At 41.3% G+C, this 24,044-nt stretch overlaps 1 protein-coding gene across 2 annotated transcripts in view; it reads right to left on the bottom strand.

Annotated features, from left to right (window-relative positions):
• The window catches only part of TTC12 (tetratricopeptide repeat domain 12), a 37,224-nt gene extending 14,767 nt beyond the window's left edge, over positions 1–22,457 (bottom strand). Inside the window, exons 1-21 of one of the 2 annotated variants that reach the window (XM_075774474.1) lie at positions 22,094–22,457; positions 21,452–21,603; positions 20,812–20,842; positions 19,475–19,552; positions 18,851–18,972; positions 18,020–18,079; positions 16,967–17,038; positions 15,285–15,345; positions 14,801–14,989; positions 14,137–14,206; positions 12,926–13,014; positions 11,680–11,848; positions 9,441–9,533; positions 9,166–9,229; positions 8,085–8,219; positions 7,433–7,534; positions 6,633–6,701; positions 5,193–5,294; positions 4,209–4,308; positions 2,254–2,479; positions 1,210–1,372 (exon numbers count right to left, since the gene is read on the bottom strand). In XM_075774474.1, the coding sequence (XP_075630589.1) occupies positions 1,297–1,372; positions 2,254–2,479; positions 4,209–4,308; positions 5,193–5,294; positions 6,633–6,701; positions 7,433–7,534; positions 8,085–8,219; positions 9,166–9,229; positions 9,441–9,533; positions 11,680–11,848; positions 12,926–13,014; positions 14,137–14,206; positions 14,801–14,989; positions 15,285–15,345; positions 16,967–17,038; positions 18,020–18,079; positions 18,851–18,972; positions 19,475–19,552; positions 20,812–20,842; positions 21,452–21,603; positions 22,094–22,337 (2,304 nt within the window). In that variant the 5' untranslated portion in view covers positions 22,338–22,457 and the 3' untranslated portion in view covers positions 1,210–1,296. Of the gene's footprint in view, positions 1–1,209; positions 1,373–2,253; positions 2,480–4,208; positions 4,309–5,192; positions 5,295–6,632; positions 6,702–7,432; positions 7,535–8,084; positions 8,220–9,165; positions 9,230–9,440; positions 9,534–11,679; positions 11,849–12,925; positions 13,015–14,136; positions 14,207–14,800; positions 14,990–15,284; positions 15,346–16,966; positions 17,039–18,019; positions 18,080–18,850; positions 18,973–19,474; positions 19,553–20,811; positions 20,843–21,451; positions 21,604–22,093 lie in introns of those variants that run through there. The other variant, XM_075774473.1, reaches the window with a different exon arrangement.
• Positions 22,458–24,044: the final 1,587 nt, after the last annotated feature.

Below are 24,044 nucleotides of genomic sequence, written 5' to 3'. Positions count from 1 at the left end.
ACATACAGAATAAACACCCACAGGTGTCAAGGAGGCAAATTGAAGAGCCATTTTAAAGTCAAAGATGACTGGCCTGTGCTTCTTCATATAAATTTAATATATTCTTTTTCTTGCCTTGGTTTTGAACACAGGAAACAAAGTATGGTATTTATGGCAAAAGTCCTTGTCTAGCCCAAGTTATACAAGCATTTGGTACAGATTTGTGTCTACATGCACCTGTTTATTTGTGAAGAGGCTATTCATTAAATTTGACAGTCTTCTGCCAGCACTACTATAGCTGCTGTTCTGTTAGCACCACACCAGAGTCCTCAATAGATATGCTTTCCAGAAGCATCGTACACACCAACTAAAGCTGTGGATTTTTATTCACAGATGATTAATCTGCATTCCTAGTGCTCTGCCTTGATTCTAAGGCTTTGTTTTACAGCTGACAATGAACTTCGGCAACAAAGCTGCTATGCTTTAATGCAGAAAGCAGGCTCTTTGGAACAACTTCTCATTCATGTGTCTTAAGCTGCCTTTTGGAAGAACACATAAAAGGTAAGAGCAATGCATTACTGCCTTCTTTTCAAATTATTTTTGTCAGTAGTAGTAATTAATTTTTGACCTCTCCAGCAGGCACAGATGCTAGAAGGATGTGCCATTTGTGTTCTTGTTTAAAAAACAAATAATTGTGGAGGAGATTAGAGATGAACACAAGGGGCCATGAGAAAGTACTTAAGATCAGTAAGGTCAACTACTGTTCTTAGTCCACACAAAAGTAAAGGGCAAAGGGATCCCATTAAATTTACAAAGACAGCAAGTGTAATGCTACAAAAATAGTCCATAATTCATACACAAACCTCATTGTCATGAGTTATTGCTAAGATCGAGCACTTAGTGAAATTAAGACCAATATATTTAAGCAATTAAGTATGAGGTTTAACGCTTAAGCAAAGTGTGAAGTGATATCAGACATGCGATACTGAATTATAACCTAGCAACCAGAGGACAGCATGGGGGCGAGGATTCTTCAAAGTGACAACTGACAATTTACTTCTATTTTCTTCTAATACAGTGGTTACTGGACCCAAACAAGAAAGCAGACTAGATGAGCCATTGGTCAATGATTAACCAGCAAGGAACTAGCCAGTAAGAAAGGCAACATCATTTATTAAAGCAAACACAAACAAGCTTAAACACTTTGAAAAGGGACCGAAAAGTTGATGTGCTTTGAGTTAGTTTTATTGAAGAAAAGAAGAAAATCCTCAACAGCAAGTGATACTAACTGCACATTTCGAAGCTCTCTTGAAGACTTCAGATGCTATGCACATATTTCATAGAGGAGTTCAGGATGGCCAGTCCATTGAGTTTCCGCAGTTGAAAAATATGCCTGAAGAGACAACAGAAAGATTGCCAGGGGAATATAGAAGTTTTAAGCTTCTACTGCTCTGCTATACCTCATGCCCAAACCATCAAGAATGTTTAATGCTACATGCAATAAATTCCTCCTAAAGTAGAATGAGAAACAGAGTTTCTAGGTTACTATTCCCCACAAAAAGGAAAATGAAAGTTCTAAATAACACTTGACAACTGACAATTCAAATAGGTGACATTTCAAATTAAAAAATAAACAAGAAAAAGTGTTTCCCCATATATATCTCTGGAGCGTTTTGCAAATATCAGAGCAGATAATTTCTCTATTGCTCATTTGGGATCTCCAGCAGAAGCAAGGTACTTAACCTTTTGGAACCCAAGCATTATCCCTCGCTTTCTGCAGTGGTTCAGGATGTATATTGAGAAATTGAACTCAGTTCCTCTGTCTGGAATGCAGTTCAAGATCTAATTGATAGTTTGCAGCTAGACAGAGCTTGGCATACTCTTGGCAGGCAGCCGCAGACATTATTTGCTGACATTCATACTTTTGTTTTGCTCTCATTATTGCTCTGACCTCTACAAACTTACACATCACTCCTCCTTCCATTCTTCCAGCACAGGTAACATCAGAAGGCAATGCAAAACGAGCTCCTTGAAACATGTTAAGACAGACAACAACACTGGAACCCTAAAGCAGAACTGTGAGGACAGTTCCACAAGTGGGAATTCTAGCTGGAAGAAGGGTGATAGATTTCATGAGGTATTTATATAAACTAATCATCTGCCCTGTACTTGCTTGCCCTACAAATAGAATCAATTTACACTGGTCAGTTTTTCAAGAATTATCACCTAATAACAACCAGATGGCACAGGAGAACAATAGTCTTTTTGCAATACCTTGGTTCAGCAATGCAAAGCTTCCCCAGAGCAATTGCTGCATTCTCCTGCACTGAAGTTCTTGTAGCATCACCACCAGCATGTTTCAACAAAATCATCACAACATTGGAATTCAGTAAGGATGTCGCCGCTCCAGGAACTACAAGGCACTGGCCAAGGCAGAAAGCAGCATTTCCCACAATCATTTCATTCTCCGAGTCCAAAAGCTGCAGCAGCACACGGAACCCTGAGAGAGAGATTAATTGTACTGAATGCACACAGATTTGTTCTAAAAGCACTGATATTTTCTCCTGTCTTTAACTAAACTCCTAGAGAGTGAGCTCCATGTAGGGCATTTTTCTAGAAAACCTGGAGGAAGAAGGGAATTTCATAGCAAGGTTCAGGATCCAGGATGGTGTCTCAGCTTCACCTGCCTAGATGTCTTTCTCACAGAATTGAATCTACACTCTAAGAGGTTCTCTAGCACGGAGCTTGTGTTTCTGCATTTGTTTAATATTGCTCTGAAACTGAACACGCCACCTTTGCTGCTTGCAGCATTTTGCACTGGCCTCTCACCCCACCATACTAGCAGGGCAAGCACAGAGTAGAACAGTTACACTGCCAAGCTAAATGTGTTAAGACAGAAATGCTGTTGTGGAAAGAAAAGCAGAAAAAAGGAACATAAAAAAGTTTTCCATATATCCTTAGTGAACATAAAGCAGCTCAGCTCACCTACTTCTGTAACCTATACTAATGTACAGCAGCACAGTATTTTGCCTGTACTCTTGACAGAGTTGTATAGCTCTTGCTAGCATCTGCTGGCAAACAGAGATGACAAAAATAAGAAACAGTGACTTTTCACAAGATTAATACCCAGAGTTTTGGTGGAAAGAATGAGAGTGAAGTGTTATTGCTAATTTGAGGAAATGAAAGCTTCATCTACAGATGACAGTGAGACTAATATGGGGTGTACAAAGGAAAGATGATGCTCTGAGAGGCTTTCAATGAGTGGAAATCCTTAGGGTTCAAGTTGAACTACATGAGCTGACAGTTTCTTGACAGGTTCAACCATTTAGATAAAATGTAAAGTATTCTCTGTTGTAGTTACATTAGCATTAATCGAACCTGGATTTTAAAGCAATCAAAGTAGTGTTATACCACATGACTAGAGCAAATATACGCAAAAATACCCTAAGACACCTGGGTCTGAGGGAGCTGGCAGAAGCACCAAGCCACTTTCCATCAGCACTCCTGGCTAACTGGGGACACCCCAGTTGACTGGAGGTTAGCCAATGTGACACCCATCTAAAAGGGGGGCCAGAAGGAGGATCTGGGGAAGAGGCTGCCCAGGGAAGTGGTGGAGTCACCATCCCTGGAGGTATTTAAAAGATGTGTAGATTAGGTGCTTAGGGAAATAGTTTAGTGGTGGACTTGAAAGTGTTAGGTTAACGGTTGGACTCGATGATCTTAAAGGTCCTTTCCAACCTAAATGACTCTATGATATAGTCACTCTTTCTCCATACCCATTTCCTTTTAATACCAGGCCAAATAACCATATGTAAATTGAAGGAAATTATAAACAACCTCAGTCTCTGGAAATCAGATGTCTCAAAAAAGTTTCTTATTTTAGCCACTAACTTCAGGAAATACAACCCAATTCAGTTACAGTTAACACGCACTTTTTTTCAAAATACACATATTTCTGGCCCTGAAAAAGCGTATCAAGCCATCTTACTAAAGTGCAGTTTCTCTATCTCAGGCTCATTATCTGATGTGCCTATTTCCATCCACACACAGAGCTAAGGCTCATTAAGCACTATTTCAGGAGGTAAAAGGGCACATTACTCGGAAAACACGGCTAAAGTCTTGCAAGAGTAAAACCCAATGTTCGGTTCCATTCTAGAGGGGAAGAAAGTATTTGGATACTGAGATTACATCTCTGCCTTCAGTCTCTAATTAGTGAGGCTGTCACTCACCTTTATCTGACTTCACTAGATCTTCTTGAGCTTGTCTATTACTTCTGGTGCAGATGGAAAGGGTCTTTATACCATAATTGGATGTGATCTCTCCTCCAACCTGGATTTGATTAGAGTAAAGCACACACTAACAAACAAGCAGTTCGTACCCCAACTTACTCAAGGTTACAGAATAGCTCAGGTACCATGGAGATAGTTAGGTATTTCTTATGCCAAAGACCAAATACCAAATTTTTATACCAGCATATATCAAGATGAACACAGGTTGAAAATGACACAAGAATAATCTCTTTCCTGCCAGCAACAAACATACAAGATTCCCTGAATCTCTGGAGCCCAATTCCTTTCAAACTATTAACTCCTCTGCTTCCTAGTTACAAGAGCCAAGCTGAGTGCTGCAATATTTTTCTAAACTAATTTTATCTGCATCATAGCAAATCTCTAGAATCCATATCAGGCAGGTGGATACGCATTCTGTTAGATACAGTTATACAGCAAAACAGTGTCTACAGATTAACATAATGCATTATTTAGGGAAAAACTGGTCCCAAGCTTGATTCCGGACTCACTGATAATCAGTGGAAAGGACTCCAACTGCTTTTCAGTGGTCCGAATTAGATTACATATATGCTACACCAATTTCAAGCTTTAATTCTCCAAGTGGGCCTGTGGTAGTGGATTCTTGGATCTGCAGGTCTCTGCAAGTAGAGCTGTGTACAGGCATTTGGCTCATACGGAAACAACTGAAAAATCTGGGTTACAGACCAGACTACAGAAGGCAGTCTAGTCTCCAAACTGGCTACCTAGCTTAAAATTAAACTTGAGAGCACTGTTACAATGGACAACACAGATGCAGACACATGCAGGCACAGTGACTGCACAAGTCTTTCTCCCAGGGAAAGGAGGCTAAACACAGGGGCAACTACAGTTTTCTGAAGGGACAATACAAGCAGAAATAAAGTGATTTTGTTAAAATTAACTTACTTTCAAGAATTTGATCATTTTCTTCACCACCCCTCCTTTCACTACTTCTTCTACTGCCGAGGAGGATGCTGGCAGGATGCGACTTAGCACTCCAATGGCTCTCTGAATTAGGTAACAGTGTGAGAGAAGGAAAAAAAAAAGTTTATTTGCCCAGACAACTTTAGGGAGTTTTCCAATTATTTTGTTTTTGCAGATGGCAGAATAAACCCAAAGTAATTAAAGCGATAAAAGGAGAAATTTACAGAAATATAATGAAGAACAGCTTTAGGACATGGCTTTTTTATTGCTTACTGGAAACTGAACTCAGCACAGCTTCTAAAGACAGCATAGAGAGAGATGAGACCAAACTGAGATCAGGACAACTCCATGTATGTTTCTTTCTCGAAACAAATTACTAGTAGAAACCAGCCTAGTACTGCCGGTATTGAGTGACTGTCGTGGTTTCACTCCAGCTAGTAACACAGCTGCTCACTTACCTTACCCCCTCCAGTGGGATGGATAGAAGAATGGAAAAAAACCTCATAGGTTGAGATAAAGACAGTTTAATAGGATAACAAAGGAAGATAATAATAACAATAACAATAATAAAAAATATAAATATAAAACATGTGATGCACAAATGCAATTGCTCACCACCTGTGAAAAAACCCTGATGCCAGTCTGTTTCTGAGCATGACGTTATATGGCAGGGAATATCCCTTTGTCCAGTCTGGGTCAGCTGTCCTGGGTGTGCTCTCCCAGCTTCTCATGCACCCGGCAGGGCACAGGAAGCTGAAAAGTCCTTAACTTTAGTGTTTACACTAGAACTACCTCACAACAACTAAAAATGTCAGTGTGTTATCAATGTTATTTTCATACTGAACCCAAAACACAGCACTATACCAGCTACCAGAAAGAAAATTGACTTTATCCCAACTGAAACCAAGACAGCCAAGTAAAACAGATCAGAATAATTCATGTGAGTTTGGAGAGGTGAACAGACAGAGTCCACATCTGCTCCTACCCATTTGCCTTGAATAACTGCTATCTGTGGGAGTTACACACCATTAATAGGAGTACAATCTCCTAGGTATGATTCACATACAAGTACTGTAAAAAGAAACAGCTGCTAAACACCCAAATTGTTCTTGCTCCTTTGCTTCTAGATTGATTTTTTTTTTTTTTAAAGAGTTTTATATTGAAAACCATCCTAAGGATTAAACTATTTGTAAGATCTTCTATTAAGTAGATTTCAGGAGAATGTTGAGAACCTCTTGCATCAAATAATATACAAACCTGAATAACATAAGTGGTATATTATTTCTTTACTACTAATAATTATGAACGTTTTAGACTTCAAAGCCCAATGTACAGACTTGGACAGGGCTGCAGTTTGCCCTGAAGGGTTGAGGTCAGGTCAGCTAATACAATCTTTTGTTAGTCCATAGATATCCCGCTTACTGTCACAATCCTTCCATCCTTATCCCTGAGGAGAGACATGCAGCTGCCACTTATCTCCACAGCAAAGTCCTGAAACAACAGTGTGAAAAACTCAGGTCCAGCTGATTGCTTGGAAGTGTTAGAGCAGAAATGAGTTAATAGACAAAGTACTCAACAACAAAGAATCCAATTGAGATCAGGGCACCCACGGCAGTATGTTACTAACACTTCAGCACCCAGATGTAACTTAAGAAATCCTTCCTTCTTAATGGAATCCTTAGTTTTAAATAATTTTGGAATGTTCCAAGCACCTAAGAATACCCCATAATTGGAGACTGATGCCAAACGCCACATTTTACATGCTTTACACTGTATTTTTCTTGTGTGTGTGTGCGTATATATGGGGGGGAGGTGAAGGAGAAAATTTTGTAAATTTTTTCATTTTTTAGCTTATTTAAATTGTTGACTACCCTTAATGATGACCTTAAACACCAATAAAAAATAAAAAAATAACTGAACACCAGCAAAATCCAAGGTTGCCAGCCCTTAAGTGCTTCAGCATGCTTGATGTGAAAGAGGGCTCTAAATCCATCTAATGCAGTCAAGCTTTTCCCCTGTACAGACTGCAAGGTGCCCAATATTCCACAGTCATTCCCTCACCTATTCTATTTGAATGTTCTGGTATGACTTCGGTGACTTGCATCAGGCCCATTTACAATTACAAGGGAGGAGGAAGCTCTAAATGCTCAAGCAATTCTAAATCTTGAAGAAATTGATTATTAGAAGAACACTACCAAAGAACATTCACAGATCTTGTATACCTGGATGATCACATTTGCTTCAAGCAGTAAGTTCATCATTAGGCCCAGCACCGCAAACAAGCAATCCCGGTATTTGGGTGTACTGACATCAAAGCATTCATCCTGCATTCAAAGGACAGAAGACAGCAGTCAACTCAGAGGTTCAGAATATGCACTTCCTCAGCCTTCTGTGTGCTTACTTACATGGTGCATCGGGGGACACTGATGCACCATGAACTCAGAAGGCAGAAAAAGTCCTGTGAGCACCAGAACTAACGATACCTTTTTTGATACAGAGTTGTTCTTGTTCTTGCGTTTGTTTCACTTTGGATTCTAAGGCTGCACACTCCAAACTTTGTTTAGGCAGTTAAGAAGATCCTTTCCCACCCTCTGAATTCTTTAGTTTCTGAGGACAGAATTCATACCACATCCTTACCCTGAAAAGGGCTGCTTACAATAAGGGACCACTCACTCTCCTCCACCCATCTATTGATCCACAATTTATGTGAACAATGGACTGCTTTGAGACCTTTATCACACTATGAGATTTGGAAGATCTCAATCAAGGGTTCTGAGCTATTAGGGGAGGCAGATAAACATTATCACATAAGTGCTATTTCCACAGGAGATAAGGCTGAAAACACTATTCTAGGGAGCTGTCAAGTTTCCTTACCACAAGCTTTAAGCATGCTTGCCAGCACTCTCTGCACTCGGCCATCTGCATTCGAATGACTACATCTGCACAGAGATCCCCCATGATGCCAATGCAATGGGCAAGGGCTGCCTGGTTCACCAGCTTGGCAGAGGTCTAAAAACAGAAGAGCAGAATAACAAATTAAGAACAAATGACAAAGAAACAAAAAAATAGTTGTTCCTATCCCTCTGGCAATGGAAAATGGGATTCTGGGATCTCTCTGCCTATGTTAAATCCCAATTGTGCAAAGTTTGCCAATTAACCTCATTTTCACAATGATGTTTTAAGAGTCTTGGGGAAAAAGTGACTGGATTCTGTGGTCCCTAACCTCACACTGTGAATATTTCCTATTATCACTTACTTAGGTCACAGAACAGAACAGCCTCTGCTGCAGCTGTAATTCCAGTAAGGTATGTTCCAAAAAGAGAGAGCAAGAAGCATGTAAAAATGTTGGAATTATTGCATTGTCTTGGTGCTCGTTTGGAGAATTGGAAGTATTTTACTTTCCAGCTATATCTGCCATTCTGCAACAGAACCAATCTTCCCTACCATCTTCCTTCTTCCTGAGGACAGGATTCTGTGCCAACAGTACTGTAAGCTTGCAGTTTAAATAAACAGTAACTAGGAAAGGAATGTGAAACACTAAACATCTTTACCTTGTGACCTAATGTCATCTCTTCACCCTGATCTCTCAGATTAGAAAGAAACAGAAACAGTCACTCTCCAAGACATAACCCGTCACCGACAATGGATTTAAGTCACATTCAGAAGGGCATAACACAAAGCTGAGGGTGAAATCCTAGCCTGATATGACCAGTGGGAATCTCCAACCAAGTCCACAGTTTTCACTGAACATAAAACTAGTAACATTTTCCTGAGAAAAGTGTATGACAAAACCGGATTTCTTACACCTACAGAACTAGAGACATGGTAACTACTATAGTTTTACCACAGAGGGGTTCTGTCTAGGAACAACTGGCTGTAAAACTGGAAAGAGCGGTCATAAGACATGTTACATGTTTTCTGTAAACCAGAAACACAGAAAACAGATCTTTCATACCAGCAACTGGGTGAATAAAGGTAAAACATCTGTGGAAAGCCTGACACGACACTGGTTTTTGAACCTGTTAGGGGATAAAGAAAGCCATATTTGGACACTTAAAGCTTTAGACAAAAATCACAGATAAAGGCAACACAACAGCAACATAAAGACAAGGTGAACATCAGTCAGCAATGTACCTTCACAGCAAAGAAGGTCAACAGCCTCTATCACTAGCTCATTTAGTATGTTTCAAAGTATAACTTTATACAAACGAATGAAGAAATGCAAGTTACCTTTCCTCTTTAGTTAAATCAGATAGTACGTTCATGGCACTGCTAGCCCTGGCATCAGTGCTGTTGACAAACGTCATCAAAATATGCAGCCATCTGTTATTAAAAAAAACAAAAAAATTATGTCAGCTTTGGTTTAATGACTAAGATCAAAATCGTATTTTAAATGCACCAACACAATTTATGATCATAAACTACTTTGCGTTCAGTAGTGTTTCGACCAAGCTGGATATACTAGGCCCTCCAAACATAGTCAGTCACCTAAATGCCATTGGAACAATATTTTGGCACAAGATTCTCCCGCAATATTGTCCCTCTTTGCAGAAGTACAATTACTTTAACACATGTACCAATTTCTGTCAGCATTAGAACATTTCATCAGCATGTAAGCTCCACAGACATTTGAAACTAAGCTGCTTTGCTGCTGGCAAACATCTTCAGGACAGACAAGTAGAATGCCATCAAGAACACCATCAGCACAGCCCAGTAGCTAACAGCTTCATCAGAAGCTGTAAAGGCCTGAAGGGAAAGCCAGTGTTGATGCTTGCATGGCTTAAAAGGACGTGCTGAGCAAACCCAACAGCCTTTGGAAGGGTTTAACTAAAAAGCTTTACAGTAGCAAAGAAAAATTAATCTCCTGACTCCATAAAAAGAGCATCATTCCATTCACCTTTTGAGCTTTTGGAATAGTGCGTGCTTGTGGCTGTGGGATTTGAACTGCATGCAATTCACAGGACTTCAGACTGTGAACTCATAAGCTCTGCTGAACAGTAAGTACATCTGCAGACATGTTTTGGGGTTTCCACATGCTTCTCTAACGAGCTGAAATTCTCTGCCACTCTTCTTTAACTTTGTAGCACAGTAAGAGAACCTATAGTCTTGTCTCTTTTTGATGACGAGCCCAACTGCTGAGAAGCTCGATATCTGCAACTTTACCTTCTGAACATCCTAATTCTTTTCAAGCAATCAGGCCCAGGATCTCTTTCAGAAGTTGACAGAAGATTTTTCAGGCTCCTGATATTTCAAGCCACAGTAATATTATCTGCCTTTTTTAAGTATCCTGCCTGATGTGGCTCATTTCTCTAACCTTTCCTCCAGAGCAAATGTCTCTGGATTAATGTTGTATATAATACAGTGAAGTGTGTACAACTGTTATGAGAATCTTTTCCATTCATCTGTTACCTCAAAATGGTAAACTTTCTCCTCTGCTTAAGTATCGAAGGAAATAGCAGGACAACCGGATATAATATTATATTAATAATAGACTGTTGTTTTTTCTCCACTCAGTGAATCACAGCAACACAGAATAATAATAAATACCAATTACCAAATGAGGAGAGAGTCGCAGTTTGAAACCATGAGCTATTAAGAGACAACAGTGTAAGCTCCTTATTGATTGCTAGACAAACACACACTTATTGATTTAAAAAACAGTAACTATGCCTCCGCTCTTGTGAGACCCCACCTGCAGTACTGCATCCAGCTCTGGGGGCCCCAGCACAGGAAAGGCATTGAGCTATTGGAGAGAGTCCAGAGGACGCCACGAAGCTGATCGGAGGGCTGGAGCACCTCTCCTATGAGGACAGGCTGAGAGAGTTGGGGTTGTTCAGCCTGGAGAAAAGCAGGCTCTGGGGAGATCTAATTGCGGCCTTCCAGTACCTGAAGGGGCCTACAGGCACGATGGTGAGGGAGTGTTTATCAGGGAGTGTAGTGACAGGACAAGGGGCAATGGCCTTAAGCTGAAGGAGGGTCGGTTTAGGTTAGATGTTAGAAAGAAATTCTTTACTGTGAGGGTGGTGAGGCACTGGCACAGGTTGCCCAGAGAGGTTGTGGAGGCCCCATCCCTGGAAGTGTTTTAAGACCAGGTTGGATGAGGCTTTGGGCAAGGTGGTCTAGTGGAGGGTGTCCCAGCCCGCAGCAGGGGGGTTGGAACTCGATGATCTTTAAGGTCCCTTCCAACCCAAACCATTCTATGATTCTATGAAAATTACATGAACATCCTCAGGAATAAGCCCTTTCTACTTGGTTTCACCAACATCTTCAGATACAAAGTTTACTGAAGTTTTCCCCATACACCTAACTGTTACTTTTGCTTAACTAGGCCTATCCCACAAGGACAAAACTCTCAATGTCATAATGCTCCTTTCAGAAAGCCTGTCACTTTGGTGATAGTGGAATGAGTTTTGAATATCTGTGAACCTAGGCATTACGGAAATTTTTCTGAGGTAGTAGTGTTTATTACTTAGTTAGGTCCTGGTGCCTGACCAGCAGTCTCCTCCCATTCTCATTCTCTGAGTAAAGAGAGATTAGTGCCAATGTCTCCTTTTGGATCTCTGATATCCCACAAGAAAGCAGTTTTGGCAGCTGTGCATTGACATCAGGGTGAGTCAATAGAAGACGCTGATTTTCTTCTGAAAAAAAAAGAAAAGAAAAGAGCTAAGAGCAATGTCACCCACAACAGCAACTGCATTACTCTTTTTTTTTTTCCCCCCTAGATGCTGATTTAACAGGTTCAATGTCTTTATTTCATCCACTAATGTGCTCATTCGCTCTGATTGTTCATCTTGCATAACACTCCAGCAGAACAATGGTAAGGCAGAACACCCACTAATCTTCTCTCAGCTCCATTACTTCAACGCATACACTAGTGTTTGAATTTCTACTCTCACTAGCAAGACGCTAGGCACCAAGCGTTTCTTCAAACAAAGAGACACCAGAATCGTGAGCACAAAGTGCTTCTCACTTCATCAGCTGCCGGCAATCTGCTAGGGTCCAAGCTGTTCAGGCGCAATAGTACACTGCCCTGCCAGGCACAAACACAAGCCTGCACATTAGACTGTATTTACTGCTACCTACCTACAGGCAGAACATAAACCAAGCTGTTCCCTTATGTTGCAGCATGAATATGCTCTTGGGCATCAGCTTAGATATCCAAGTCAACACAAACGCTGACACCAAGCATTCTGTACTTTCCTTGTGTGGTACTCTGCACCACTTTACCACCCACCAGCACCGCAGCCCATTCCTCATCTATGTAGATACTCCCTAGAAACAGAGGCAAGGGCTACCTGCCCAATGACTACTGACTGTGAATGCCCAAGGAATTCAGCCTTCTTTAATGGCACTTCTATAAAACCCTGCTTTTTGCTGGTATAACTGCTTAAAAAAGACAAAATGATACAAGTGATATTATCTTAACAGCAGCAATAATGACAGGGAATTTACTTTCCACTCCTTCAGTAGATTTAAAATGCTCACAGAAATAGACTGAAATGTCATCTCACGATGCACAGAGCCGCCAAAATTGTGGTTGCTGCTAGAAGTATACCTCCAACACTTGCATTTGACCTGTAAAACCTTGTTTACAATAAGGTCTAAACCCAAGTGCTCTGGGAAAGTGATGTTCGTGCCAAACAACAATTTTAGACACAGTAAGTGCCATATTAACAGTACATTAACAATGATTAACGTTGTTCACATAGTTTTACCATTCCCAGCGCAGACAGCTTGCCAAAGGAAGAGAAGAGTAACAGACAGATCCACTTCAGCGGTGTTCTTTCTCTCTGCACAGAAGCCCCTAGATTAGAAACGTCAGCTTGTAAAAAGAGCGAAGGACAGACGAAACAGATGAAACAATGTGGGGCTATGGAAATCAGCAAAGCCCCACCGGGATGAGGATCTGCCCCATCCTAACTCTTAAACTCATAAGCTCTAAACCCAGCTCATTGGTTAAACTTTCTAGGACTATCAGACTTGTTTTCCAGAGGACCTCTCCTGGGACCAGATTTGTGATCTACTAATTCTACTCTACCCTCACCACACACAGACTCTACACGAGCATTACACAGCACAACATAGGTGATAAATTCAGTTCTACACTGAGACAGTTGTGAATAGCCAGGGCGTAGCAACTTTGTGCAAATTTGGAACTGCTTCATCTCTTAAGTCTATTTACAGCCAACATCCAAAATACTGATGAAGCCTGAAGAAGTCTCAGTGCTGCAGTCCCACTAACAACCTTAAAGAATAGCTCTCCTGCCCTGTTCAACCAGATCATGCGGTTCTGAACCAACTTAATTGTGCAAAATTTTCAAATTGCATCTTTTTGCATCTTGTTGCCATTATCTATTTGAACTCGACTCACATATACATTCAGACAAGAGATCCCTCTGAAGACAAAGTTTATGAAGCAATACAGATAAATATGTCAGATTAGTTTCTTGATTACTGAAACACAATATAATGGCAGCCCAGAAAATACAGGTCCCCAGAGATAATCCTCTTCCTTGATTACAGGATTAGAGAGTTTCATTAGAGCGCTATATGACCAAATATTTACCGGTGGCAATTAATAGCACCAGGGAGTCCAGTGAGGCATACTTAAAGCAACTAAGTGCTTTCAGATGTTCTTTTATATTCAGGTTTCTTTACAAACCTGCTCTCACCATGAGAGATAAGATAACTGTACAGAAATAGAAGACAGAAGCAGAAATTCATTAATTCTGTTCACTGCATCTAAGAGAGCACTGTTTGTACAAGAGTCAGACATAAGTCAGTCCATTCAGGCATTAAAATCTGTTATTACATTATCTTTTGAGCATTTCATCTGCATTTCAAGAGGCGACTGTCTTTCTTGAAAACAATATTTTCATCTCCTCATGCTGTAACACCCTACTGTTTCCCTTTGGAGAGCTCTTACCGTCTTACAACCTCGTTGACTTTGAGGATACTGAATCCATTGTTTGTTCTAAATAAAGTTTGCTCAGTGCCTGAAAAATTCAGAGATAATCAAATCAGCTCTATGATCCATCTGGCTGATGTATCACTGTGAAGACAGACTCCTGCTCTCTTATAACACAGTGTTAAAAGAAAAGGTCACTGTATCAACAGGTTTGGGGAAAGAACATCGTTCAAAGAAGGGAAAAACTCCAAGAATGCTACTTGAAGTAGAAACAGCTTTGAAGCTGAAGGTGGCTCTAATTCATGCCTGGTACTGTAAAGAACAATTGACTTCAAGTTAAAGGCTTTTTTGGAAGACCGAAACATGAGACTGGCTTTGCAAATTAATATACTTTAACAGAGAATTAGAAATATTTCAAAATTAAATTAAACACCTTTTAAGAGATTAAACTCTTAAGAGACCCAAATCCATCTAAAATTAGTCCCAAATTAGTCGTAATCAGTCTAGTTCTAAAAAAAAGTAAATATATGTAAATAGCTACCAGCTATTTTGAAATATCGAAACTGATTTTATGTTTTAAATACAGTACAAGTTTTTCTGTTCCTTTAAAAACTACTCCACTTGTATTCATGTACTTGGATTACAAGTCCCATCATCAACAACCTTTGCATCAAGTACTTACAGTCTTTCACGGCTCCTGTCAAAAGTTTGATCCCTCCTGTATAGTAGAGGATATTCTGGTCAGGCCTATCAAGTTTCTGCAGCAGTTCTTTTATGGACAGAGCAGCCAGCTTTCCAGACTGAACTTCATTCATTGCTCTCTCTTCATCTTTCTTTTTTTTTTCCTCCAAGTTTACTTCATTCATACAGTCTTGGAAATCAAAAGAAAACAAAGCATGTCAGTTAAATGTTTTGATATGGTCAAGTTTCAAGTAAAAATGAAGTAGACTCCATGACAGAGAGAGCACTACCTGCTACACACAGATGTACACATGACCCACGGCTCTGGTGAGTGAAACACAGCTTAAAGAAGAAACAACAAGCAGAAACAAAAGCTACATTAAAAGACCCCATCAAAAGTTCTGAAGAGTAGAACAGTGGTTGCTATTATGTTCCATCTTCATCAAAACACAAGGGACAACAGTGTAAAAATTCCAATTTCTTACCTTTAAATAGGCTTTCCTTTTGGAGATCAATTTGTAAGATCTTCTCATAACACTGCCTGGACTTAACAGAGAAGAGAAATTGGCTCTCAACTTAAGATAAAAATGGGAAAATGATAAAAATTATATTGCAGTCAGAGTCATCCTGTTTAACCTCAAAAGCTCTTGGGTGACAGTACTTAAGTGTGAAAAATAAAATTTATGGAGACACACAAGTCTAAACTTTCACAATTAAAAGTGTAAGTTGAATATTACTCTCAGTTCCTACGTCCACCTGCTATTTCAAATTAAAAGGAAAATTTCAAGTACAAACCTAGGAACATACTAGTATGAACAAAAAAGCAAATTTACAGTGAGAAAACAGAAAACAAGGCATAGCATTAAAACCACAGGAACTGTAACTATCACCAGGACTCACACTTGTGCAACTTGTAACTTTATCTGCTGTTTGTGCTTTTTGTGTATCTTGAGCACATGCTCGGAATTAAACTGATCACCAAGCCTGCAAAAGGGAAGAACTTTCTTCACAGATCAAGCTGCCAAGAACCCCTCAAGGTAGACTTCATATAGACTTGTATTGTCCATACTCTACATCTACTGTTATTTCTACTGAAGTAATTTCTGACAGAATCAGAAATACTTTTGAGCTTGCCTGCTCTCCTCTTCAGGCTCTTAACGATTTTTGAAGATGAAGGGTCAGGGTTATAGTAAAATATCTGGTAGCTTAAGTATTTGTTATATAGGATGTTCCATTATTTTAACAGTATTTATGCTTCCATTATGTTTTCACACATGAAATGCAGAATTAAATCTTTTGCTTGACATTCACTTCACTGGGATCTTGACAAAAAAAAAAGATATCACTCTCACTAACATCTTTCATCTTAGCAGTTCACTGAACTTGAATTATGCAGAGATTTTTCTCATACACAGTTGACATGTAATAATTTCTTAGTTATATGCAGCAACAGTGTACTAACACCCACTGCTCAGAGCAATTTAGGATAAAAAAATTACACTCTACTCAATTGTCTCTTTGGGAGAAATGTAGTCACTGCTAGTAGACTGCAATCAGCAGAGCCTGCAGTACCTGACAAGGCCACTGTTCCTTCATTCTGATCCTTACCTGAGCTGAAATAAGGCACTTCCAGCGCTACCACTTCCCTGAGCACATATTGCTAATATCAGTCTTGAAGCACTTCAACAGAAGTGACCAAACACAGGATTCTCTGCAGCATATACACAGTCCTTGCAGACTCCCCAAACACTCACTCAGTCTAGACTGAGGCCTCACAGCACCAGAGTAAAGCTTGCTGTCTTGGTGTCTGACAGCCAAGTGGTGACAAATTCCCACAAGATAAATCACGTACACTAAATAGAAAGCTCCCTCATTCTTTTGAGGTTAATGAGAGTACAATTTGACATGGCTACACAAAAGTGTCCTTCTACATTTTGTGTGTACCAAAGTAAAGGATACAGGGTATTTTACTAAGATGCGGAAAGAAGACTTAATTTTAGAATTATTAGACTTTGCAAAGCAAGCAAATTTTCTCTCAAGTCTAAAGGCTCAACATACTTTTCTTTGTCCAATTCTTAAGATCACAACTTTCTCCCTCTAACCCACAACATCACATCAAAAGCAGAACAAAACATGGTCCCATGGCCACAAGATTTAGTCAACTTACCTCACTGTAGTGTTTAAGTGCCAGGTGAGCTTTCCCCATTAGAAAATAGGCTTTAATACATTTTTCATTGCACTGTGTGATAAAAGGAATTAGTAATTATGTGTTTAGAAATTTTAACCTTTAAATATTTTTCCAGCCTTCTGATTAATAGTTATAGGTGCCCAAAGTAACTGGAAGCACAGAAGACAGTATTCATACTATCTACTAGAGGCACCTAAAGTTTATATGCTGAATTATTACCTCCAGGTACCAACTTTCCCTCCCTATGCGAGGAACGTAGATAGGTTTTGGTCTGGGTAAAGGTGGAAAGCAGCTGGTGCTAATATCCTTCCCAGAAAATGGCACTTCAGGCAACACAAGCAGACTCTCATAGAATTAGGTAATGTTAAGGCCTGCATCAACAAGTCTACATTCACAGACCTTCTGTAACAACAGAATTTCCATACGTCTTTGATTAGTTCTGTCAGAATGACACAAGTACTAATTTCATTAGCTGTGCACAAAAAAAAAAGAGGAAACATCTAGCTCAATGGCAACAGATTAGGTGATCTTTTCCAGTTTAATTATGTGTCAAAAATATTGATTTCTTGAAATGATGCTGACAATATTATTAATAATCTGTTAATTCTGTTGTAGTCATAGGCATCATTGATATAACACAACTGAATTTGGATTCAACTCTTTGGCATTTTATATAATTTTGCCTTTCCCACCAGATCTGATCTTTGTGAGCTTAAGAGTCCCTTCCCCCTTTTTAGAAGGACAGGCAAGATATTGTGTGCTAACATGTGCAGTTAATAGCTTATTATCACTTATAACAAACTTTTTAATTAAAAGCTCTTAAGAGCTAGAAAACCTTATGCACACAGGCAGCACTGAAATATGAACTGCTTTATACAGTTCAAGTTAACTCAGGATGCATGAATCTGTGCACCACCACCACATTCTTTCATTTCCATTAGAAAATTGTTTCCATATCATCAGTTAGTTACACATAAATCTGACTTCCAGGAGCACTTGACCTGATCATAAAAGATAGAATCCTGAAGTTACCTTTAATGCCCATTCACAATCACCAATGGCTTTTTCATACTCATGCATCTTCAGATAGGCCTGAAATAAACCCAAGAGAGTCCGGGCCGAAGAATTAGAATACTTCAAACAACTTTAACTATTGTACAGACATTAACTAATTTTAAAAACTGAAACATTAGACTGTTGATTTGCTTAGCCATTGATTTCGCAGGATAATTACCAGCTGTTTCTTAATTTATTTTCCATCTCCGTGGAGTTATATGGATTATACAAGGCAAATAGAGAATGTTATTCTACAGCTATAAAAGTGATATCCCCCCCTCCCCAAAATTTAGAAAAAAATATAAAAATCAGTGTATTTAAATAAAACTATGAACTAGAATGATTTTTTTCCACTTATTCTCGAGGAGCAGGGGTTCACCTGTGCCACATCCAAGAAGGAGGAGATGTGAACACTCAGGAAGGAATAGCCACAAAACTAATGCCTTGAGGGATTTGGACACATTGATCAAGAGGGAAGAATTTGCACTTCCAATGATTTTCTTTGTGCAACTCTCATGAAATTTGTAAAAAGATTAAAACCTCAGCCTGCACTGTCTTGCTGTTAACTTCTAGCCACAGTAAAAATTTACTGTTGATAATATGGCAGCAAAGTAGAACTCATTAATTCCTGGTAGTAGAAGACAGCCAGGCAAAATTGGTTGCTCCCTTTTTTAAGCCTCTCTGTAATGGAACATATATTACCTTTTATGAAATTCACTTAGATAACAGAACAATCCTTTTTTGGGTTCTATCCTGACAAAGTAACACCAAAAGTAGTACAGTGGTAGCTCATTTCCACATGCTGACCTGTGCTCTGTTTGTGTAAAGTTCCTGCTTATCTTTCAGTTTTTCCAGACCTTCAGTGTACCTCTGAATGGCTATGACGTAGTGTCCTTTCCTGAAGGCATCATTTCCCTTCTCTTTCAGAGCTGCAAAACAACACACATGCATACAAAATAACATTTGTTTCTTACTTCTCCAAATGATGACTGAGGAAACAGAGGCCATATTCTCCTGTTGGAATAATCATCAAAATTCCAGTCCAGCTCCATTACAGCTGTCTTCATTAGCCATTATTTGCAAGGGGCTTCTGAGATATTCAGTGCACATGATCCCCATTCCTCTTTCTGAGGGAAAACTGAGCATTTCTCTTTGCCCAGCCCAGCTCGCAAATACTCAAACTTACTCCCTCCATCCCAAACCCTTATCATAAAGAAGACAGTACGGAGAAGAACAGGTTGCAAGAACTCTGTGAGGTATATAACCCTGTTATATCTAGCTAATCAATCAATGCTGTGTCTCAGATAACCAAAGCGCTCTCAGTGTACATTAGAATGGCAATAACAGAGTAGCGCCGTAGCCTCTTAAATCAGCCCCATTCCTCCTAAGTTGTTTTTGAAGGCACTAGATAGAAAAGCCTTTAGCAATTACCATTTGCTATGTGTTCATTTCTCTTCCTTCGTTCAGCTCGTTCTTTTGCATCCTTTTCCAAAATTGCCAGAAAGGCATCTTTGAGCCAGGAGAGTTGGTGGTATTTTAGTTTTAAATGACAAAACAACAAAAAACCAAGTTTCATTAAAATTAATATACAGATGAGGAAAAAAAAGTAATTTCTAAGGTATTGCTGAGTCATTTCTCCAGAAAGTACATATTAAGGGGATATTTCAACAATTAAACTGAAACATGAATGACAAGCTATGATGCATAAAGACCACGTTACCACTGAGGATTTGCAGGCTTGCCTCAAAGTAATGTCATGTCTAGAAATAAACTTGTTTCCTTTTAAATTCAGAATACTAACTTTTTAGATGAGGGGCCAGAAAATCATGTCCTCCAAGCTCAGAAGCTATGCATCCCAACAAAGAGGAGGTCAGGCAAAAACGCCAGGAGACCTGCATGGATGAACCAGGAGCTCTTAGACAAACTCAAACACAAAAAGGAAGCCTACAGAGGGTGGAAGCAAAGGCAGGTAGCCTGGGAGGAATACAGAGAAACTGTCCGAGCAGCCAGGGATCTGGTTAGGAAAGCTAAAGCCCCGATAAACTAAATCTGGCCAAGGATGTCAAGGGCAATAAGAAAAGCTTCTGCAGGCACATCAGTAATAAAAGGAAGACTGGGGAAAATGTGGGCCCTCTCTGGAAGGAAAGGCCTGGTTACCTGGGATATGGAGAAGGCTGAAGTACTCAACAACTTTTTTGCCTCAGTCTTCACTGACAAGTGCTTCACCTACCTATCCTATTTGCTCTCTACAACTACCTGAAAGGAGGTTGTGGTGAGGAGGGTGTTGGTCTCTTCTCCCAAGCAACAAGTGATAGGACAAGAAGAAATGGCCTCAAATTGCTCCAGGGGAGGTTTAGGTTGGATATTAGGAAAAATTTCTTCACTGACAGGGTGGTCAGACATTGGAACAGGCTCCCCAGAAAGGTGGTGGAGTCACCGTCCCTGGAGGTGTTCAAAAAGCGTGTAGACACAGCACTTTAGGACATGGTCTAGCAGATGTGGTGTTGGCTTGATGGTTGGACTTGATGATCCTAGAGGTCTTTTCCAACCTTAAAGATTCTATGTTTCTATCAACAAGTACAGCCATTCTAGTAAGATCCTTGAGTGCGTTCCTAGATGTGACTGAATTTTGATTAAAGTTATTAGAAAAGTTAGCTTTGACTTTGTCAGGAATGGAATTAGGTCTTGCATGAAGTAACAGCAATCCTTACTCCATCTCTACTACAACAGACTGAAGAGATGCTAAATATTAGAGAGCACTGTCCTACCTGCATTCACTGCCTCTGCATTTGCCACGTCCTAAAAAAAGAGAAACACAGCATACACATGTACACATACAGACATTTTGTATGTAAAACCCATAGCAGCAAAGGAACACTTGGTTAAGTTGTTCAAAGCCACAGGGCCTCTGAAATATCCAGCTTGATGCATATTGGTTGAAGAGTCAATTTGATATTAACCAAGGATGGTAAGGACTTAATTATTTTTTACATTACCAGAAAGCTTCCATTTGCATCTCTAATGAGACAAGTCACTAAAATCCAAACCCTACTGCAGGAATCAAAGCCTAATGAAGAGACTCTTGTGTCTTCAATTAGCAAAGTTAGCTTTGCTCAAGTTCCTGAAGCACAGGTAAAAGCTACAAGTTATAACACCTCAATGCTTGCATACAACTTGGATAAATCCAACAGAAGTATTCTGTGTTATTAGCAGTCTTTAAGACAAAGCCAGTATGACATCAAGTACCCCTCAATAAGATAACCAGTGAAAAAAATAAAGTCACGTTTAGAACATACTTGTAAGTATTGTTCAACTTTTTTTTCTCCTGGGCAAGGAATGTGAATTAGCACTATTTAAAAGAACAAAACTGCATACAGCTTTAACTTCAAAGGGGAAAAAAACCCTTACAGAAGCTTGTGTGTTGATGACTGTTCTGTTCACCATAGTCTTGTTTTCTTCTTCCTTGCTAACTTCTTGATCACGGAGCCTTTTCTCTGTTTCAACAATGGTTTTTTCCTTGACAGTTGGGTCTGTAGAGTTCAAGCCTTGCACTAAATTGGCTAAAAAGGGGATTTTAAAAAAAAGAAGTATATATATATACACACACACACACGAGACTGAGTGATCCTAGAAGGATCAGGAGCTCAGTTGTGCCTCTGAGGACATACGCTTTTGAAGGCACTGGTGACCAGGGTAGCTGTTATAAATGGAAACATTTACAACTACAATCCCATCTCCCTTCCAAGAGCCACTTAGAGTTTCTGCATTACAAAAAATCCCAGGTTTAGAAAGCAACTCTTGGCGGCCCCAAAGACCCATGACACCTGAGCTCGTAAGGAGACCACCCAAAACTAACTCGGAAAGGCAAGGGGGGAATTTTCCTCTTTTCCATTCCTTTCCTGCCTTCCTTTTACCCACCCACTTTTTCTTTCGGTTCCTGGTTCCCCATCTGAAGCAAACGGGGATGCGCGGCCGCCTCCCTGCGGGCGGCAACGCCCCAACGCCCGGCCGGGGGCAGCTATCTCCGCCCCGGCCCCGCGGCACGCTTACTGATGTCGTCCACACGGCGGAGGAACCGCTGGAACTCCTCCTCCTGCTCCTCGTCGGCCAGCATGGCCAGTCCGAGGAAACCGACCGAAGAGACCCGCCGGAGGGACCGGCCGGGCCAGAAGACACGCAGCAGCGTCCGCACGGTTACCGTGGGGACCACGCGCGCCAGCCAAGCTCTTGCCGCAGCGTCAGCAGGAGGGGCACTTGGGGGCGTGGTTACGCAAACGACGGAGCTGACCGCCATTTCGCGGAGAGCCGGCAGGCACCGCCCTTCGGAGCCGGGGCCCGCGTTCGCCCCGGCCCCAGATCCGGCGCGGAGCGCGGCCGGTCCCAGCCGCGGTCACCGCTCGGTGTCTGCGGTACCTCCTCCCCGTCCGCCCCGCGTCTGGGCTTCCTCTCCTTCAAGCACAACCAGGGCATTGCGAGGAGCAGGAACGACGCTGCTGGGAGCTGACCCCGCCCGCGACCCGCGCTGGGCCGTCCGTGCCTTCCGAGCTCCCGCCGTCTCGCAGGGCGCGGCAAGAGGTCCCTCTCCTGGCCCAGCGCAGCCGACGACGTGCAAAATCCCGCTCGCATTGCGCAGCACCGGCCCCTCACTGCAGCCCGAAGAGGGTCGGTCCCCGCGCAGGAGTGGTGGCCCCAGCGAGGAGCCGGGCTGTGTAGCAGGACGTGTTGGGACGTGCACGTCCGGGCTTACCCACAGACGCCCAGACCTCACTTGCCCTTGCACGCTAACTTGCTGCGCTGCCTAAGCGCCAGTGTAGAAGTGAAGCATCTGAATGCGTAACTTAACGTAATGCTTTACAGAGGTGAATGTCTGAGGTACAGACCTACAGAAAGGGCGTTCCTACCTCCTCCTCTTACAGATTTCTTTTGAATGCTCTCTTAGAGCTATGCTACTATGGGAAAAAAGCATGCTTTTATGTTTGCAACGTATGTCAGAGCATTAAGCAGGTGGCTTAGAACCATAGAATCGTTCTGGTTGGAAAAGACCTTTAAGATCATCAAATCCAACCGTTAACCTAGCACTGCCAAGTCCAACCACTAACCCATGTCCCCAAGCACCACATCTACACGTCTTTTAAATACCTCCAGGGATGGTGACTCAACCACTTCCCTGGGCAGCCTATTCCAATGCTTGACGACCCTTTCGGTGAAGAATTTTTTCCCAATATCCAATCTAAACCTCCCCTGGCACAACTTGAGGCTATTTCCTCTTGTCCTATTGCTTGTTACTTGGGAGAAGAGACCAACACTCACCTCAGTACAACCTCCTTTCAGGTAGTTGTAGAGAGCAATAAGCCTCAGCCTCCTTTTCTCCAGACTAAACACCCCAGTTCCCTCAGCTGGTCCTCATAAGACGTGTTCTCTAGACCATTCACCAGCTTCGTTGCCCTTCTCTGGACATGTTCCAGCACCTCAATGTCCTTCTTGTAGGGAGGGGCCCAAAACCGAACACAGAACTCAAGGTGCGGCCTCAACCAGTGCCGACTACAGGGGGAAGATCACTGCCCTAGTCCTGCTGGCCACACCATTTTGGATACAAGCCAGGATGCTGGTGGCCTTCTTGGCCACCTGGGCACACCTCTGGCTTATATTCAGCCGGCTGTTGACCAACACTCCAGGTCCTTTTCTGCTGGGCAGCTTTCCAGCCACTCATCCCCCCAGCCTGTAGCGCTGCATGGGATTGTTGTGACCAGAGGGCAGGACCCAGCTCTTAGCCTTGTTGAATCTCATACCGTTGGCCTCAGCCCATTGATCTGGCCTGTCCAGATCCCTCTCTAGAGCCTTCCTACCCTCAAGCAGATCAACCCTCCCGCCCAGTTTGGTGTCATCTGCAAACTTACTGAGGGTGCACTCAATCCCTTCATCCAGATCACTGATAAAGATATTAAAGAGAACTGGCCCCAGTACTGAGCCCTGGGGAACACCACTTGTGACCGTCCACCAA

This window comes from Balearica regulorum, chromosome 23 (genome assembly GCF_011004875.1).
Source record: "Balearica regulorum gibbericeps isolate bBalReg1 chromosome 23, bBalReg1.pri, whole genome shotgun sequence".
NCBI lineage: Eukaryota > Metazoa > Chordata > Aves > Gruiformes > Gruidae > Balearica > Balearica regulorum.
The sequence above is the reverse complement of the archived record's forward strand: the minus strand, read 5'-3'. Positions and strand labels throughout refer to the sequence as shown.